Source organism: Chanos chanos, chromosome 6, assembly GCF_902362185.1.
Source record: "Chanos chanos chromosome 6, fChaCha1.1, whole genome shotgun sequence".
NCBI lineage: Eukaryota > Metazoa > Chordata > Actinopteri > Gonorynchiformes > Chanidae > Chanos > Chanos chanos.
Window position 1 is genome coordinate 36,950,500 of NC_044500.1, and position 19,179 is coordinate 36,969,678.

The 19,179-nt window shown below is 39.3% G+C and overlaps 1 protein-coding gene across 1 annotated transcript in view; it reads left to right on the plus strand.

Moving 5' to 3' along the window:
- The first annotated feature begins 5,840 nt into the window (after window positions 1–5,840).
- The window catches only part of plekhg5a (pleckstrin homology domain containing, family G (with RhoGef domain) member 5a), a 32,565-nt gene continuing 19,226 nt past the window's right edge, over window positions 5,841–19,179 (plus strand). Inside the window, exons 1-2 of the mRNA XM_030776356.1 lie at window positions 5,841–5,895; window positions 13,354–13,433. Coding sequence (XP_030632216.1) covers window positions 5,841–5,895; window positions 13,354–13,433 — 135 coding nt within the window. The remainder of the gene's footprint in view (window positions 5,896–13,353; window positions 13,434–19,179) is intronic.

The following is a 19,179-nucleotide window of genomic DNA, read 5'->3' on the forward strand; positions in this document are numbered from 1 at the left end:
GCCACAGAGCACAGAAATATTTTAATATTTCTTCTTAATATTAATGTGCATTGACCATGAGATCACATTTATTCTGAACATTACAAGTCTGCTTTTAAGAGCTAGGATGTTCTGAAACACATTTTAGTTTTACTCTTAGGTCAACGTCTGAAAGTGAAAAAAGACATTTCAGACTGTTTCTCATGCTGTATTACAGCACCTTTAGACTTTTAGCTTTATAGTACCACATGTCTGCAGGAGCTGAGTCAAAAAGGAAAAAAGACAATCTGCACATTGGAAACGTTCACATCTCGCATTTGGATTAATTCCTGCTCTCTGCCTTCGGTAACAAACAGACAAAATCCCAAGAGAAAAGGAGACTGAATGTTTTACAGTACCATTTCATTCAGTGATTTAGTCGTAAAGGGCTCCAGTACGAAAGGGAGGATGATGATATTTTCACTTCCTACTTTTTATCATAACATAAATTATTTACGCTGGTATTACCAAATCCTCAAGGATTAACGCTCACTAGCTTGTCTGTGTTACTGTGTATCACAAGGATACATCATTATTCAAGCAATAAATGATAACTACCCAGTAATGCAATCAGTATAGTTGTAACTTGGCAGAGAATATTTGAATGATGGATCTCTGCAATGCAAAGACAGATCCTCAAAGGACTATGGTTCTTTAGAGGCCATCATCCATTTATTCACATTGAGAACTGTGTGAGTAGAATGACTGATTCTGGATCTTTCCAAATGACCTGCTCAGCACTTCAGCACAGTAAGGTACTGGGCTGGACAGGGCTAAAAATACGCATTTTAGCTGTAGGGCAAATAGTGAGGCAAGGACAGTAACAAAGAGTGGGCAGTACTGTTATCTTGGCTTCTTTGACTTGCTCAGGTCTTGAAACAAGATGGAAAGCTGCTGACCCCAGGTTGGTGTGCCTTGGCATCGGGCTCAATCTTAATGAGGTAAAATCCAATAGGTGACTTTGTAATGAAGTTCAGAGGTCAAAGAGAGAGAAATGTGTGGCTCTAGGGCAATCTATGAACTGCTTTTCACATGAGAACCAAAAAAGAAAAAAGAAAAAAAGAAAAAATACATGATTTGTGCTGATGGTGAATTTGTCAAAACCGCAGACAACAAACCTGAACACGCAAAGTCAGATAGCACATATTTCCTCTTGAGATGCAGAGGTTATATGAAATGTTAATTGCCAGTATATGGAAGGCCCAACAGAGTCATTTCCACATTCTCCAGGACCTTTTTTTTCATAAAGATAACATTGTATGGAAATGATGAGCAGTAACAGTTCAAGAGATGAGTAAAGTAATTAAACCTGTAGAACATTATTTTAAGAAGGACAGTGAAAACAAATCTTCAACAAAGTATTTGAAAACACTTTTATTCACATTGCAGCACACCTGAAAAAAAAAAACAGTTATGGGAAGTATACTGTGCACACTGTTCTCTGTGCATTAGCAAACTACCAATGGAATAATAACCCTGTCAGATCAGAAAGATGCTATTTTCATCTATTGTGCTTTGTAACTATTAACGGACCCTTGAGTTTTTAGAGTCATAACATGGCAATAATGCTTGGCTGAGATATGCTTTGATTGAATTTAGATCACCACCATTTCAGCCATTAGTTTGATTCAGAGTTATGCCATGAGTAGTCTTTTCCACACATTGATCTGCCTGTGGGACATGCTCTATATATTACTCCATAGCTAATGCCGTGACAGATGCTGAAGTTAGTACTACAACTGCTACAGCAATCTAATCCTATTTCACTGGATAATTTCTTTATCAAACGTGACCATGGCAATTATATGATTACATGATTATACGATGGTTTATATACTGTTCCAATGTATTACAGTACATTCTGAGCAAAATGCTTCTTTGCTACATTCTTGTGCGTACATCTCAAGCTTTCAAGCTTTATGAAGAACAGATTCTTCAGTTTAATATCAACCTAAACATCAGATTTTGCATATCCAAAACAGACAAACAAACAAAAAAAACATGTCTAATTTAAATAGTGTAATGTAATGTAATACCTGGTTAACATTTAGAGTGTCTCCTCGGTTGAAAACAGTACTGAGACCAAGACCATCGACAAACCTTCCACTGGTTTCTCTGTGCCTGAGCTGATCTTAGCCTGAGGGCTTGGTGCGTGTAGCAGAGTGTGCGCCTGCCTGAGGGAGGAGAGAACTGACAGCCTGGTCCCAGTGGGAACACCATCAGCACTGACTCAAGTGATAACAGCCCCTGTCACTTACAGGCACAGCTGAAAGAAAGTGAAAAGTCCAAGGCGACTCCAGGCCATCCAGTTCATGGCAGAAGGATTACAAACTGTTCTTTCTTTGTGTTCTTTCTCTTTAATCCTCTTTTTATTCTCTCATGCATCAATCTTCTTTTTCTTTCCTATTCAGGTGGATCTGTTCTGGGGGTTTTTTTCTGTCAGTGAGGTTGCTCTCTTCCCAGGGAGACAGGAATTCAGAATTATTCTACTTGGAACAACGGACACTAGACAAAAATAGTCATCCTGTGTCGATTTGTAGTTATTGGCCTTTTTAAAGTAAAGACATATCTTTTTGATTTCTTCAGTCAAATATTTTAACAATCATTTTAATATGCTGAATCATATCATGAGAAGTAATTGTAGGCAAAGTACTGAATATGCTGGATGGAAAAAGCAATGATATAGCATTATCCACCTTCGTCCAGTTTCATTACACTGTGGGAAACATAACCCTCATTATTCGTTCTTTATCTTGATACCTCTTTACCATGGTCCCCATATAGATGCATGGGAGAAAACAACCAGCTGACACACAGTGGGGTCTGTATTAACTTGAGATTACCACAGAGGGGCAGTATGTGTACGGTGAATCCAAAACAGCTTGTTAAGTATTTTTTCAGTCAGATAGTCAGAGATCATTAATAATTTGAGAAAAAAAAGAAAACAGAAGGGACTATTTAGATACCTCCCATCTGTTTCTGTATCTGAAAACATTTGCATTATTTAACTGATTAATTTATCTCCTAAATCCTAATAAGATTAAGAGGAACCTGCAGGCTCATAGCACCAAGCTTGGCACATATGCTAATGGGGATAACACTACAGATGAAGGAGAAAAGGACATTCATGATCTACTAAAGTATTCAGTCAATACAGATCAGTCTCAAATATGTAGAATGTATTAACAATGGTCATCAATTACAATACTTATGTTGTCACATCCCTTTGAAAACATCATTGTGACCTTCTGCCTTGGGTTCTAGGAGGCCTTGCTGTAGTTCAGGAAGAGACATGACAGGAGAGTAAGGGTGTCTTTGGGGTTAGCCCAGACCAGATTAGAGATTTGTCGCACCATATAAGAGTGATCCTACTTAGAGCCTTGACCTGATCTTAAATGACCACGTTATGCTATTGTGGTTTGGCACTCAGCTTTGGCACAATGTTTCACAAAGATTTACTACAGCACAACAAAAAGACCCAAATCCCTACACCTCATATTTGGCTGTTCAACTCTTCCTAAACCTCCAAGAATACAGGTCTAAACAAACAGGTATATCATAATTCAAAATTATACAGCTTCACATGGTTTACATTCCACAGTCTTCGTACCAATAGTTGACAGAGTACCTCAGTGGGGAAAAAGTGATTCACTCAAACTCGGGTTTCATGCACATCAAACCAGGTGTTCCAGATGAACCCAGAAGGATTGTTCCAGCAGTTCTAAATTAAAGTACTTCACAGCTCACAGGATACCACATGGCTGCCTGGCTAGCGTTGTTCTTGTGGAGTCTGTCAAACACGTCCATTTTACCGTATGACCACTTCTGGAGAATGCTGCTCTTGCACAAGGTGCCTTTCTACAGGAGCTGTTTGATGTAGACGAGGTTGGCAAAGTGAGGGTGGGGGAGGAAGGAAAATGGAGGCTGTAGTTTTAGAGAGCTAATACTCCACATATGGCCATCCTGGCAGACTAGAAGCGGGCTTGGCATGGGATCAGAGGGGGTTCAAGACTGAGGGAGACTTCGAACTCTGGTGTGCTATATAGATTTTTAAAATAGTTCATCAGCTTTTATGAACATATCTTGGTCTACAATGTAAATCAAAAGCAAAGAAGCAGTTATAGAGTTTTACAGGAGAATAGGAAAAGAAAATACTTAAACCTACAGTCAACCAGCCAATGACTTTTCAAGCTTTTCCCAATAGGAAAACTACGCGTTTCTGGAAACAGCCTAAACACACACTCAGTAGAATGGAAATATACAACTTCCATAATCTCATCTAGTTTGTGGGTTTATCATATTCTGAGTTATTTGTTTACTGTTTTAAAGACACTGTGCAAAAGATCATAGAATGTCACATGGAGGCACACACACACACACACACACACACACACACACACACACACACACACACACACAGAGTTTAAGAGCAGTGGTGACTCAACTCTCAGTCATATCGAAAACCTACACCCTAAACGTGTACACAAACTCACTGTTATGTTGCAGGGAGAACAGACTCCAGCTCCAGCTTGATTTTTACTACCCTAGGTGTGGCTTTGAGGTAAGAAGAGCAGTGACAAAGCCTATTGAAACTGGGAACAGGGAGGCATGTAGTCACCACTAACAATGATACACACACACACACACACACACACACACACACACACACACACACACCAATGTCTAAAAATATCTGAATCTATGGGCTGCATTGTTTCCCATCCTCTCCTTTCAGGCTTCAGAAAGGGGCAAAAGGGAATCCACATGTTAAGGCAGCTGGCCACATGTGTAATTACTGATGAGTTTATATTAGAGTGCTGATTTAAACTTTTCCTGTGCCATCCAGTCTTCCTCTGCTTTATGAGATTTTAAGGGATCTTTTTCTCGTTTTTTTTTTCCACAAGAGACCACAACATTTAAATGTATTTTTTCCTCTTAGATGAAATATAAGCCTACAGATCAAATGATATTTATGCTTGTCCTTTTAGCCACAGGAGTACAGGTCTGTTTTATTCCTAAATGATTTGATTATAGAACAGATAATCCGATTCTCGTCACTTCCCACATCCTTTTGAACATGACAAATTAATACACATTTATTACATTGAAGCTACACATCTCACAATCAAGCAGCTCTCTCAGTAACCATGATAAGAATTTGTTTATGGAATAACCGGAAATAATTCGTGCATAATTAATAATAAGTGGTTCTCAACCATAATTACAGACTTACTTCGGGCGTGTTACTAGCAGCCCTCACAATGTGAACGATAAACGACGTCACGAAGGGTGCAGCCGGTGAAACTCAATTCTTCAGGGAGGGAGTGAGAAATGCTCTCTTAAACAGACTATCTCAGCCGTGAAAAGTGGTGATAAAACGGGATTTTAGTGACAAAAGGCAAAATGCTCAGATATTAAATTTCACAATGGGATGTCACGATATAGTTAACGTAGCCTACGTAGAAACCTAACGTTGAGTGCCGAAGTGGATATAACAATTTAGAACGACAGCAAGTTGTGCTATTATATCGGTCATCCTACCGTATGTCGATTGGTATTCTGCATTAGCACATGTCTCACAAAACGAATTTTCCACTATGATATGAAAAAAGCAAAAACAGTTTTAATGTTAAGAGCTGAACTCAGTTCATTCAGTCGAAAGAAAGACAGCCAAGTAAATCCGCTGGGACGGCTGCCAATGAGGCGTCAAAACCGGTACTCTTTAAGGGTGCTTCAGTGTGTCAGCTGCTATGCGCAGTCCCCTCACCTAGACGGATAAACGTATAATTTTACCCTGTTATGCACAAGTGGTTACTCCAATAATGCATCGATACGGATCGCCACCGAAGAGTTGGCTTGGTCTACGACTGCGCTTGGGTAAGTGTCTTTGTAAGTTAAAACTAAGAATGTATTGCAGAGGATTTTAAGCTTAGGGACAAGACTTCGGTCTGAAAAACGTTGCGACGAAAATAACATTTCATTTGTAAGGTTACTCGCGCTCGGGTGCTGTTTTTCTTCATCAACAAATCTCCCCAATTTTAAAGATGCTCCCGAGTGGGTTATTTTTGGCCAAGTGTAGTGGCACTCAAATGTCAATTGCTTAAAGGCACAATGCCATAGTGTGTGCTTGTGTAAACGACGTCTGCCAAACTATTTTAGCTGTTTCAGACATAGCACTTTCAAAATCACAGTGTGAGGTGACAGCTTTCCTTACCATCACTTCTCTGTCACTTTGCTGTATCAGAAAGTGATCTGTGGAACTGAAACGTCATGAAATTGTCACAGATGCAACGTTACGTTATTCTGATTGCCTGTATTATAACGCTTTAATATCGGAGGATTTCCCAGTTATTTAACACATATCATGCTGCGTTTACACAAAGAATTATAAAAGAAGCATGAATTATGTGTGAACACACTTTGTTTTTATTCTCCCTAACCTCTTACTTGTTACTTTTTTCTTTAAATAACTGCATGTGGTACAGCATCGATTTACTTAAACGTGCTACTAACATACAAATCCAACCAAGCTAAACCAGGCTGCTCCTGAAGATTGAACAGTTTTTACTGATTGATTTATTGGTTGGTTGATTGACTGAAAAAGCATAAGTATGAAAGCTTTCAGGGGTACAGCTCACCTTCGATTCAATATGGGCCACACCAAAGCTCTAAGCTTGTAGGTATTCAGTCCATTGCATCAAATTCCAAAGCATTGTTTGTCCGGGGAAATCCTATAGATGTATTTTCTTCAAGAAAGACAGACTTTGAGGGACATTCATCGAATTACCTCACTCAACTCATTGCCATAGATCTTACATATGCATCAGATTCACAATGGCGTGTGATATTGTGCATATGTTTGAGATGTTTTCATAGAAAGCTATTTATGGCAATGGTTATTATATATGTTATACCAGTGAATATACTGACACAGACACAACTCATGAGCATCCATGTGATTGCCTTGTATAAAAGCTTTACTGGAAATGGATCACATTAGTTAGTTGTGCTCTTCATTTAGGATTGCCTTCTGGTTGTCATAGACATACTGAATGCTTGGGTTCTTGTTGTGAATATTTGGCAAAGGGATGATAGATGTTTTTATTTGTGTTTATTTTATTTTACGTACAGCACCCATTTAAACTCTGACTGAACTGTTTAACCATGTGTCACATGTTGTGGCAGTGTGTCTTTGAAGAATTAATGTCTTATCTTGCAACATGGTCCACGGGTTTCCAGTAGAACTCTTCAGCTCTTGAAGTGTAAGAGAAATATAATTTTTTATCTCACCTGTCTAAATGCTCACCAGTCCACACTGGGTAATGCTGACAATTATTTGGCCATTGGAACTGAAATCCATGGTTGTTAACTGTTACTGGAAAGCAGAAAGCTTTTGTTGTTGTCACAGAGCTATCATGAGGAAAATGCTACACCCTGTATCAACAATCCAGCCATAGCTATGACAGCTGCACTGTGGTAAATATGAAAAATATTGTGTTATTATGCTTTTCCAGTCAGAGTGTGAAAACAAAACCTTACTATGGTGTTTTCACTAGACTGTTTTCAAGAGGAGTGTTAACTCCCAAATTAAGAGTTGCTTTTTGTTAGCTGTTTGTATTTTAAAATTCATTATTGTGAGCTGAAATATTATGCAATGAATGTTATGATATGTTATGATTTAAGTAAGGTGACATTAAATGAAAGTTTGAAATTCACGTAGCAACAGTTTATCCTCAAACCTAAGTCATTTAATGATATTTTGGGGGCAGCACACCTCATGTGCTGTAGGTCCACACTTCTAACTACCTCCTGAAAACCAACTGTCAACTGATTTTGTTAAGGCCATGTTAAGGCCTGTGAATTTAGAACATTTCAGAATTCTCAAATATTATCAGAGCCTCATAATTAAGCAGCATAATACTTTCAATGTGACGTTTTAAAGTTGAAATTAAATTTCGGAGAAGTGGCTATGTCTTGGCTGGCTGTAACTAAGCTGAAAAATCCGCCAGCCTAAAAATTAAACACACAATAACAGTCTGAAACATGCAGCTCAGCTTGGTGTGAATACATCACTGGACAAGGCAGCATAAACATAATGTCATTAGAAATATTAGTCTAGCAGATAATGTGCCAAACAAAAGCCATTACTGCAGAACACTTAGTTAAAAGACAGTTAAAATTCTTAGACAGTTAAAAGTCTTTTTTTATGTTTGTGTGCAGATCCTTTGTCAGTCATGAGACAGCTGTTACTGTCCCACTGTAGTGGATCGTATAACATCCATTACAGCACATACACCTTTCATTTTGTGTTGGATTCTTTCACTGAGTTGCTTTTTTGTTATGACTGGCCTCAAGAAAAACACATGATGCAGAAACTAAAAATACTGAAATAAAAATTTCAGTTCCCGCCTGGCAGAAAAAGTAAAGAGTACTGTAGCATACAAATGCCATCATGTACTTTATTTTGTATGAAAAACCAACTGCATGGACTAGTTGATATCTCGCAGTCAGATGAGTGCTCTGCGAATGCTCTGTGCATGGACTTGTAAAATACACATTGCTGCCATAACAGTAACATTGCAACTTAACAATAGACTTCTTAATTTGTATAGGGTACATTCAATTCTGTTTTTCTTGCACACACACCCACCCACACACACACACACACACACACACACCCACAACCATCTAACCACACACATTCACACACAGACATCCACACCCACATCCACCCAGCCACCTGCCCACGCACACACACACACACACACACACACACACACACACACACACACACACACACACACACACAATCACACAATCACACAGTCACACGGGGTAAGCTATTACTGACTGTCGAACAATGAGATTGCAGGATTGCAGAAGCTGTTGTTAGTGGGAAATCCATATTTCCCTCTCGTGTGTGTGCCTCAGCAAGACTGAGGTGACTCAGAGTCCAGAAACTATGACTGTAGGCTTGACTGCCACTAGCATCCTTGTCATTATAACCAATTCCAGCACATCAAGCTGCCCTAATCGCTACCATATGGTTTAGAAGGTTAGTTCCCAATATCCAAGAAGCTCCCTGCCTTCTCTCTAATTTCTGAAAGCAAAATTAGAAGGGTGGGGGAGATGGGCTGCAAAGAACACCCCTGTAAAGTTTTTCATCTTAACTTTTGTTTTTTAGCTTTTCATGAAAGAGAAGGAAGTGAGTTTTCCTCTCCTTCAGTCAGCTTTTCTCTCCTCTGCTGAAGAATTTACATGTTTAGTCCTACTGATTTCTGTATTGCTATACTGTATAATCCTTTGTACCTTCAATAGTACATGTGTAAAGCTTGAAGTTTGTAGGCCCCACTAGGTGGGTGTCTGAAAAGAGAGCTTTGTATCTCTCTAAAAGTCACAGGTCTGAGTCTCCCTTACATCCCAGCATGCACTTCACATTCGTATGAATACAAGTCTTGTTTGTAAAGCTGAGTGGGTCAGACCCCCCTACTCATATACTGGCTCACAGAATCTCATTCTGTCCAGAAACCTTGGATCATCTAGCCTATTGAGAAGCTCATTCCGCAAAATACATGCATGGGTTCAGTGTGTTGGTAAAACTTGGATTCTTTCTTCAACATAAGTAGTCTGAGGTGAAGCTTTTTCACATTATGCTGTGAAACTGGTCTGCTTTGGTTTGTTACTTAGGATGCCGTCAACCTCAGAGGAACAGTTTTGCTTAATCGGTGTTTTAGAGAGCTGAATTTGGAATGGCTGATTTTGGAAAAGGCCAAATATAGGCTATTACTCTTAGAATATTAGTTACGTGTTAGTAATTGCACATTAGACAGCAAATGTTCAAAGCCACTAGTACTTGTGGAGTTGCTAAGGCCGTATTTTTGCAGGACTTTTGCAGGGGCCTCTTTTCTTTCTCAGGAACAAGATAAGACCCTTGGAGTTGTCTTGTGTCATGTGATTGTGGCATTGAGAGGTGAAGATTTTGAAACGGCTATGTCAGAAAGAAATCAGAATGAAGTTTGTGACGGTAGACTCTTGCGTGTGAAGTGCTTTGAGGTTGTTAAAGATGATGAGTGTTGTGGGCAGTTAGGTCCACAGGGGACAGTTTTTGCTGAGTGAGATATGGTGTTATGGACGTATGTGATGGATCAGTACTCAGAGGAATAATGCTCCTGCGCTGGAGACGACATGGTTCTTATGAACTCGAGGCTCTTCCCTGTTCACAATATGAACTGGAACCAGAGAAGTACACCTGGACCTCCATTGTTGACATCACACTGGACTCTTGTGGTAAGACCTTGTGACACATAGGTCTGTGTGATTTTGGTGCATTCTTGTGTTTTTTTTTTTTTTTTTTACAACTTGTATGTTTGTTTATTACACACATTAAAAGAATGTTTGGAGTTGGTCAGTTGTGCATGTTTACTGAATTTACTCACTGAGGGATCAGCATAAAATGAGCAAAAATATGAGAGAGAAAAAAAGAGCTCAGTCAAATTACTCTTGCTTTGTATTGACTTTATTTCTGAAGGGGGACAACATTACCTCCAACATTTTGTAGTATAGGCTATATGAGGAGTGACAGAACGACAGAACTGCTTAATTTGAGAAGGGTGCAGGTTCAAATCCCAGCTGTGCACCCCTCAGCTTATGCTCCGACTCTAACAAAATGGCTGACATTTAGAAACCTGTAGCCAGAAATGTTTTCTCTTTTCTGGCTCTATTTTGAATGTTTTATGTTTGTTTTGTAGAAGGCAGATGGAATTTTACATTGACATTCAGTGAAACAGACAGACAAACAGACAGATAGATAGATAGATAGATAGATAGATAGATAGATAGATAGATAGATAGATAGACATAGATAGATTCTTCAGATCTAGAATATGTAGATGACAATACAGATAGACAGGTACTTTATTCATCCCCTCAAGAAATTCAAGAGTGCAGTAGCTCGCACAGAGCTACATCTGCTTTCTGATCTATTGCCTTGCTACACAATAAGTTCCCATTAATGATGGATTGTCCTTTCCATTGAAATACTTTTGTTCTCTTCTCAAGCTTTGTCCTCATTTATTTCCTCAAAGCTACCAGGCAGAAACAGTTTACGAAGATTTGAGTCCCCTGTTTTTTGAGTCACCTGTCCAACTTAATTCTTAAACATTTAAGAAATAAAACATTGTATTTATATTTTGTGTAAGTATACTTAGCGTAGTTCGATTGAAAGAGAATATAATTATGACTTTTCAGACTGATTAAAATCTTTAGTTGTTCTCTATGGAGAACCCAGAGTAGAAAAATAAAAAGAACATAAAATGTAAAAAGGATTTTAATGATGAATGAAAGATTAAAACAAAGTTCTTAAATAGTATGTTAACTTATATAATCTTATATGTTATTGCAATTAATTATCTTGTATGTGTAAATATTAAGTTATTAGCAAAAGGTATCTAGGCCTGTTTGCCCATGAAACAATGAGCATCTCACTGAATGATATGGAAATTTGGGTTTGTTCTGTAAACAGTGATGTTAAGCTGTAGTGTATTGCTAACCATGGTCTACTCACAAGCTAGTAAACAAACAAACAAACAAACAAACAAAAAACGTGGAGGAAGTCAAGCTTAGTCTACAGTAGTACAGGTCAAAAACTATCTTTGAGCTGGAACCACAAATGAAGCTAATAACTGTTGGCCTCTTGGCTGGTGTTTTGACACTTTGAGTATGCTTATGTGTCACCTTAGTCTCCTGCTGGCATGCTGGTATCTATCTGCTGTTTCTCTGAGAGACTTGAGGAGGAGTGTATTATGTAAGTTATTTCCGGTCGCCGTGCTACAGAGAGTGGATGTGTAAAACATTTGTTTGCCCTCTTACTGGTCTCTGAGTGAGACTGAGTAAACAAAAGTCAGACCCTGTACAGTCATGAAAAACAGGCCCTGGCATTCTGCACATTCCTGACATAGAGCTGTCTTCAGAAGTGCCCTCTTCTAGTCTGCCTAAACAAGGGAAAACGGATGATTCTGGGATGAAAGATGGAGGGATACAGAAGTTATTTTGGTGGGGGACTCCACTGTTTTGAGGCAGGGCACAACATGAGGTCTAACTGATTTGTTGATTCTCTAGTGTTTTTCTTGATTTCTAGTCCCATGCATTTTATCAACCTATCAGTGGGTCTGCGCAGATTTGAGACGAGCACTGTAACTGAGTTTGGTTTCAATGGCTTTGGATCGAATCTGATTTTGGAACATTCCAGACTCAGCGATTGCCATGGAACGCAACCAAACTAACGTCTGGTCTCGTTTACCGATGTCCAGTTCAATCTAATGGCTTTATCAGAAATCTGTTTAACCATTGTCTGACCTCAGCAATGTATTGAGCAGAATGTCAAAAGCATCATCGAAAGAGACACACAAAAAGACTTAGTTTGCCTGTGCCACACATTTCCAGTGAGCATATATGTAATAAAATCGAGGAATTTTTTCAGTAGATGCCGCAGTGGGACTTGGGGTTAGAGGGGTTGCTGTTCTAAATTAAGGGAAACTCATGTAGACAAGATCCAACAAATGTGTAATGTCTGGAAATCTTAGAGCATTGCCAGTAAACCCATACCCTCCGTTTCTTTTTCTTTCTTCTTTCTGAGCTCTTGTTATTCTCATTACCCTCTTTCACTCTGTTCTCTCCTTTGTCATTCCTTCCCATAGTATCTAATAAGATTAGTATGATTATTATCATATCTGTCACATCCATCTCTGCGACTGCATGACTGAACTAGGCAAAAAAAAAAAAAGGATGCCGTTTCTAATCCACTTGAACGAACAATAGGTTTGACGTGCTAGAGAATTAAGAGGTATTTATTGTGTTTAGGTGTAATATGTTTAGTCCTGTGGAGCCAAGTATGACACACAGACTCAACGCTCTTTCTCTTCCTCCCCCTACTCTGTCACATACTGGCATTTTCTGTCTTCTGTTATCCCTTTGATCCCGATGTCTTTTCTTCTTTTTTTTCTCCCTCTCTTTCTAAACTTCTCTCTCTCTCTCTCTCATGAAACACAGACACACACACACACACACACTAATATTGCTTTTGTTATCGGGCAAGTTTCCAAGGACGTTTCCCCTGCAGCACTATTGTGCTCAGTGTCATTTTCCCACCAAACCTTGTCGCAATCATTTATCCCTCTTTTCTCTGTTCCTCTGTAATTCCTGTAATGGCCATTGGCCCCTGCAAAAAAAAAATATTTTCCGTAATTTCTCATTAAAGATTTTCAGTGCTCTGAGTTGTTTCACCCATCTTTCAGAATGAGTGGTTATTCCTCCCTGAGTTCTGGCACTATGTTGCAGGTGAGAAGCCCGTCCAGGAGGAGAATAGTGACATTGTTTGCCAACATCCCAACTGTTCAGACCGACACACTGCCACCAAGGTAATATTACAGAATCACAACCAACTGTCTTTGCACGGGACAACAAAGTTTTGGCAGTGCGCCATTAAATTGATCCTTTTTGTATTGAATTGCCAAAAATGCAAATCGTGGCTGTCACCTTCATCACATGGAATATTCCAGTGTAATAATTGTGCGTCAGAGTCTACACTTGGGACACAGACAGGAAGAACAGGGTTTGTTTGCTTTTGGGCCACTGAATGTTCCCGCTCTAGCATACCACGTAAGGACGGATGTGAGGTAATCATCTCCCTTTCAGTAGCTCTCTCTCCTGAGAGTCTGGTGATCCTGTGGTAGAAAAGGGGAATACCAAACACTAACATTCATGTATACATAAGCATGCAAGTGGTACAAATACAGAATTGAACACAAAATACAAATCCCGATATATCTTCCTCTCAATCGCTCTCTCTCTCTCTCTCTCTCTCTCTCTCTCCCTGTCTCTCTAAACTCGGCTTAGGAAGGCCTGTGTTTTTGCCAACCGTCCACCATTTTAAATATGCTGTTTTTATTTCCTCAGTACCTCAACAGACTGTTCATTCATTACCAGTATTTTCCACTTTTCTATATTTTAACAGGTGTTCCCTTTCCAGCTAGAGTTCTGGGGTCAGAATGCTAGCACTCCAAATATGGAATGAGACTGCCCATATAGTGTTGGTATAAAGTTAGATTTAAATTTGATTTAATTTGAGAATTTATCCTTAAGTGACTGTGATGCTGATGCATATGTAGGGGCAGTACTGATATGGCTGTAGATCATTCTGTTCATTTAACTGCGCCACTGACGTGTAAAATGAAAATGATGAAACAAAACATTCGGTAGAGGCAGACAATGAGATCTTCTTATTCTGTTTCATTGAAGCACTGCCAATGTCTAGTGAACTTGAAAAGGCTTTTAAAGACAGGCTCAGGGGTAAACAGTTCTCTTTATCCCCTGTCATGAGAGAAGCCAGACCTACCTTAATGTACCATTGTTTTTCTACAAACCAGTACACTTGTGTCATGGCTCTCACTATATGGAAAGATGAGCTTATGGGAGTTCCTTGTTTATTTGAAAAGGGTTTCTGGGGAGGCAGAGGTAGGAGTTATTAATTTATTTATTAATTGATTTAGGTAGCCAGTTTGTGTGTGTGTGTGTGTGTGTGTGTGTGTGAGTTTGTGTTTCTGAGTCTGTGTGTGTGTGTGTGTGAGAGAGGGCGTGTGTGTGAATCTGTGTGCTTGCATGTGTGTGTGCGTGTGTGTGTGTGTATTTATCCTCCTGAAGTGTGTGTTACTGGGGTGTGTTTATCCTCCTAAAGTCTGTGCGACTAGCTCACTGGGGGGCTATGTTTCTCTACTTGGGACATGGCCTGTACTTCCTGTCTCCAGCACAGGGTCAAGAGGTGAAATTACATAAAGAGATGAGTGGAAAGCTTAGTGTGGAGGGTGGTTGTATGTTCTGCACTTCATCTTTCTGTCCTCTCTGTTTTCTTCTGTTGTATGTGTGTTTTATAGCCCATCCTGTCCACATAAGAAAGAAATAAAGTGATCTGTTGAACACAGGCATTAACAATAAAGTGTAATTTGCCATGAAGCTTAATACTGTTTATTTGTGAGTGATATACCTAGTCACACACAGAGTCTATGAGAAACAGAGAGATACATAGGAACACCAAATCTAAAAAACAGTTTCTGTCTCAACTACTTTTTGCCTCAATACTGTGCTAATATGTTAGACTCATAGCTTTGATTTCAGTAAGTAAAGTAGGTTAATTGCTTTTCAGTGTTCAATATGTAATTTTATATGGTGGGTTAGGTTGACCTGGCGTTCTCTTTCAATGTCTTCATCTGCCAAACCAGCATTTGCAGCTGCAATTTTGTGTCTCATAACAGTACAGCTATAAATAAAAAGCCATTATACAAGGGCTTTTTTTTTATTGTCAGTGGGACTTTAAGAATCAATCTGACTTCTGCGATTTGGTCTAAGGAGCTTTGGAAACATTTGCTGTCAGCAGAACTACCACTAAAATCAACTGTCTAATCCCTGTTCTCTATTTTCATTTTTTGAACTGGAGTTTAGACTGACCTCACATTAAGAGGTAAGGACATAGCGTATTTTTTTTCCCCCTTGTTCCCTCTGTATCTGCAACTTCTACGTAACTGTCCAGTGCAGAAATGGGGAGAAATTGCATTCATTCATGCTAGAGCAGTGTTTTTATTTGACCTATAGGGCAGACGTTCTTTGCTCTAAGCCATCACGGACATACCTGATCCATTTTTTGTGTGAATCAACATGTCCTTAATTGGTTAAATACAGAAGAGCATCACTGGGTTGGTTGGACAGTGAGGCCTCAAGACTGAATATGAAAAATACTTCTTTGAAGTCATTGTTTGAGGACTCAGAGCTAAAATAGCTAATATTGTATTTTGATTCAAAGCCTAAAAGAACAAAAAAAGGCCCTTTTATGTATTTGCTTTCTGCCAAAAGTGCCTTGTTGTATTTTTCTCTGATGTAGTGTGACCTGTGGCTCAGATTATCTCAGTCTACCTTAATCTGAAATGTAGTTTAAAATGATCACAGTTTACCTCAGACCATCAATCAGTTTTATTGGGTTCTTAAAGATTAATGTCTTAATCTAATCAAAATCTTAATAAAATCAAAATAACAAAGATGGGTGCTAAACTAACTGTGGCCTGTCAGGGATATATTTATTCTTTGATCATGAATACACTGTCTTTAAATCTCATGAAGCAGTGTGTTCAATGTAGACATATAGGTAATATAGACATGCTTGTACAAATTTGGCCTCATAGATGGCTTGACTATATCTCAGAAATTGTGATATCAAATAAGCTCTGCACATCTGAGGTCTCTCCCTGTTTTAACACTCCAGGTTTAGCTAATCAAGCACAATTAAATAGCTGATGAGTGGAATCAGGTGTGTTAGAGCAGGAACAGTCCTAAAATGTACCGAGCTGATAGTCCCCTGCGGTGGGATTGGAAAACGCTTAGATAAGTCATTGTACAGCTGTTATTAGTAAAGTGATTAGTGGCATGACTCACTGAAATAAATACTGGCTAATTTAAACTTCAAAAAAAAAAAATCATTGCCAGGTTTACACTACTAGCTGCCAACCTTCTTACATAATCATATCACTTGTCATGGCTATATATTTTTGGGGAAACTATTAAACATCTCAGTAAGCACAATGTAATTGTGATAGAAGGATGTCATAACAAAGCATTGCCAAGTCTAGACTGAAATACCATAGCTTCCATAAGCTCACATCTATATGCCTGCTTCTTTGCCTGGCCTCTCCATGAACAAATCACTGCACTGACCTCTTGCTATGTTCTTGATGTCAACATATGAATACACTCTCTTTTCCCCCCGAGAGGACCCCACATTACCAAATACAGGCTCCTCTGCCCAACATTCTCCTTTAAAGGGAACGATGTGATGTCACCAGGCAAGAATTAAGACCCATGGGATGAACAAAGAGTTCTGAATGTGTGACCTCCTAGGGTGTAATATTACAATCACTTTAAGTCCAGTATTAGGTAACTTTGCTCTCTCTTCCACTGTGGCTGTCAGAAACCCAGTTTTATGTCCACATGTTTCAAAGACACAGCATGGTCAGAAATATATTTCATTTTTAAGATTCTTCTTCAAGACCTTTTCTGAAAAAATATTCTTTTTTTTTTTTTTTAACATGAAAGTAAAAGTTGGTCAATTTCTTGGAGTGTTCCAGCAGCATTTAGGGAAAAGGTACCTCGTTTCAGTTTTTGGACTTCAGAAACGTTACAAATTGATGAAGTTTCGACAGATTAATGCACTGAAGTTCCTGGCTGTTTGCCAGTATTTACAGAGCAGGTACAAAGCAGCCCCATGATTGATGTCTGAGAGTCATGGCATTTTTCAAGTATTTGTGTTTCTGAGTGGTCCATGACTGGAGACATGTTCCCCTGTTGAGGGTCAAACAATGAGCACAAACACACTGCTGTAACGTCCTGACTCCTGAAAACGTCGCGTAGCTCGGGGGGGGTAGTGATGGTCAGTGGTGAGGGAAGACCCTGAGACGATGCAGCAGGAAGTTGCTGTGGAGTAAAAGTGGGGAAAAACAGGAAATGGGCACGAGACTGACGCCATGCTGCTGGAAACATCCTTCAGAGGAGGTTGTCTTCCTGGGTTAGAGGGATTATGGTCTTCAGGGCAAGGTTAGCTTTTCCACTACATGCTTTATTGTTTTGTTTGCTAGACTGCAGTTGTTTTTCTATCTGTCAATGATAGAAGACTTTTTGAGACAAAATGACTCACTTTTGAATGATAACAAAGTCAGCGTCAGTCCTGCCTGTTTGGATTTTGTGACCATGATCAGATGCTCAAGGATAGAGGTCAATGAGAAAAATGTGATGAGAGATTTCAGAGCCTGTTGTAGTGCTTTGTAGTTTATACATTGATGCATAGCAGCTTTTGTTAAAAAGAAGCTCTTCTCCTGTTACGCTTCTTCAGGATTACCAATTTAAGGGACTTTATTTATAAATGGTTTTTTTTTATTACTATTTGACGCTTTCTGAATGACACCAAGAAGAAAAATATGAAAAAAAAGAAAGATTAAAATAAGGAAGAGTAAATTGAGAGCAGTGTAAAACCTCTGTAATGTGTCAGCCTTTTTTGACTCATTATGGCTTCAAAGACTGTGCAGTGTTTTTTTTTCATGGAGGATATCCTGACACCACCTGCGGGCGGAGTCCCTACTGTGATTCAGTCTGAGACTGTTTGAAGTATATCTTGTTAAAGGAACGGTTACTGTAAGGGAGGGAGGGAGTTTTAGAGGAGAAGATGACACAAAACAAGAGGCAATCCTCCTCATGATCACACCAAAGTTCACATGTATAGATTATGACATAAACCCAGCTGTCTGTGCATGTCTAAAGCTGAGTCTGAGGGACATTGCCATATACCTCTGCTGCATTACAGCTATTCTGTAAATCCAGAGCTACGAACTGTAAGCAAAATGTATTTTGTTTTATCAGTGAGGGAAGGGACTTGGAGAAGGGCAAAGATGTTTTACTGGAAAGGTTGGTAGTTTCCAGTTCAGTGCAACACAATAAAATTGGAAAGTGTGAAGCAATATGAGCAGTCCAGTATTTCAGGTTATTTTCCTCTCCTGCACTTGTAGATTACTGTCATAATTGGGGCTTGTGTGTAACAGCCTGGAGCTGTGATAGGTGGATTGTGATATGTGCTGGCTAGAGTGCGAGAAATTCCTGTAAGTCACTTGCTCCCTAAGGGATGAGTCATTGAGCCTTAACTAGACAGTTTATCTGTATCTTGTGTGTCTGGTCTGTGTGTGTGTGTGTGTGTGTGTGTGTGTGTGTGTGTGTGTGTGAGAGAGAGAGAGAGAGAGAGTGTGTGTGTGTGTGTGTGTGTGTATGTGCATGCACATTTGTATGTATCTGGTAGCGGAGTAATGTACACATTCAGAGAAGATTTTACTGTAAATGTTATACATTATAATTATGCTGGCCGTACAGATTTGCACACTCATTGAGACCTCCCAGCTGCTTACCCTTCCTGATACACGCTAACACAACCACACACACACACACACACACACACACACACACTTTGTGCTCACTTGCCTGCAGCCAGCAAGAAAGGAAGGAAGGCAGGGAAGGGGAAGAGAGGAGAGGGGGAGTGAGAATTGAAAGACTCAAGTTATCCTAACACAGGGCTCTGATTTT